The 315-nt window shown below is 50.2% G+C and overlaps 1 protein-coding gene across 1 annotated transcript in view; it reads left to right on the top strand.

Moving 5' to 3' along the window:
* The window catches only part of CSUI_004149 (phd-finger domain-containing protein), a gene marked incomplete at its 3' end in the record, with an annotated part of 18,053 nt that extends 17,783 nt beyond the window's left edge, over positions 1 to 270 (top strand). The window contains exon 9 of the mRNA XM_068064344.1: positions 89 to 270. Within this exon, the coding sequence (XP_067923680.1) occupies positions 89 to 270 (182 nt within the window). The remainder of the gene's footprint in view (positions 1 to 88) is intronic.
* Between the last annotated feature and the right edge of the window lie 45 nt (positions 271 to 315).

Below are 315 nucleotides of genomic sequence, written 5' to 3'. Positions count from 1 at the left end.
ATGGTGAACACACGTCAGAGCAGTCATGGGGGTGAGAATAGCGGGACTCACCATCGAAGCTCTCTTCTTCTCCCTGCTTCCCTCATAGCCCAAGGCTTTGTAGGAGGGACAGGAGGTGGAGGAAGAGAGACAGCAGGCTCTCATCATGAGGGAGGTAGTAGTAGTTATAGTAACCATACATACAATATTTCAACGCCGACCCATCAGCAGACTCGAAGGGAAAAGCTGGTCATTGAGGCCTCTTGTTTAACATGGTCTCCACAGGAATCTGTAGGAACAGGAGGAATAGGAAGAGGAGGAGGAGGAGACGAGAAA

Source organism: Cystoisospora suis (genome assembly GCF_002600585.1).
Source record: "Cystoisospora suis strain Wien I chromosome Unknown contig_1888, whole genome shotgun sequence".
Taxonomy (NCBI): domain Eukaryota; phylum Apicomplexa; class Conoidasida; order Eucoccidiorida; family Sarcocystidae; genus Cystoisospora; species Cystoisospora suis.
The sequence above is the reverse complement of the archived record's forward strand: the minus strand, read 5'-3'. Positions and strand labels throughout refer to the sequence as shown.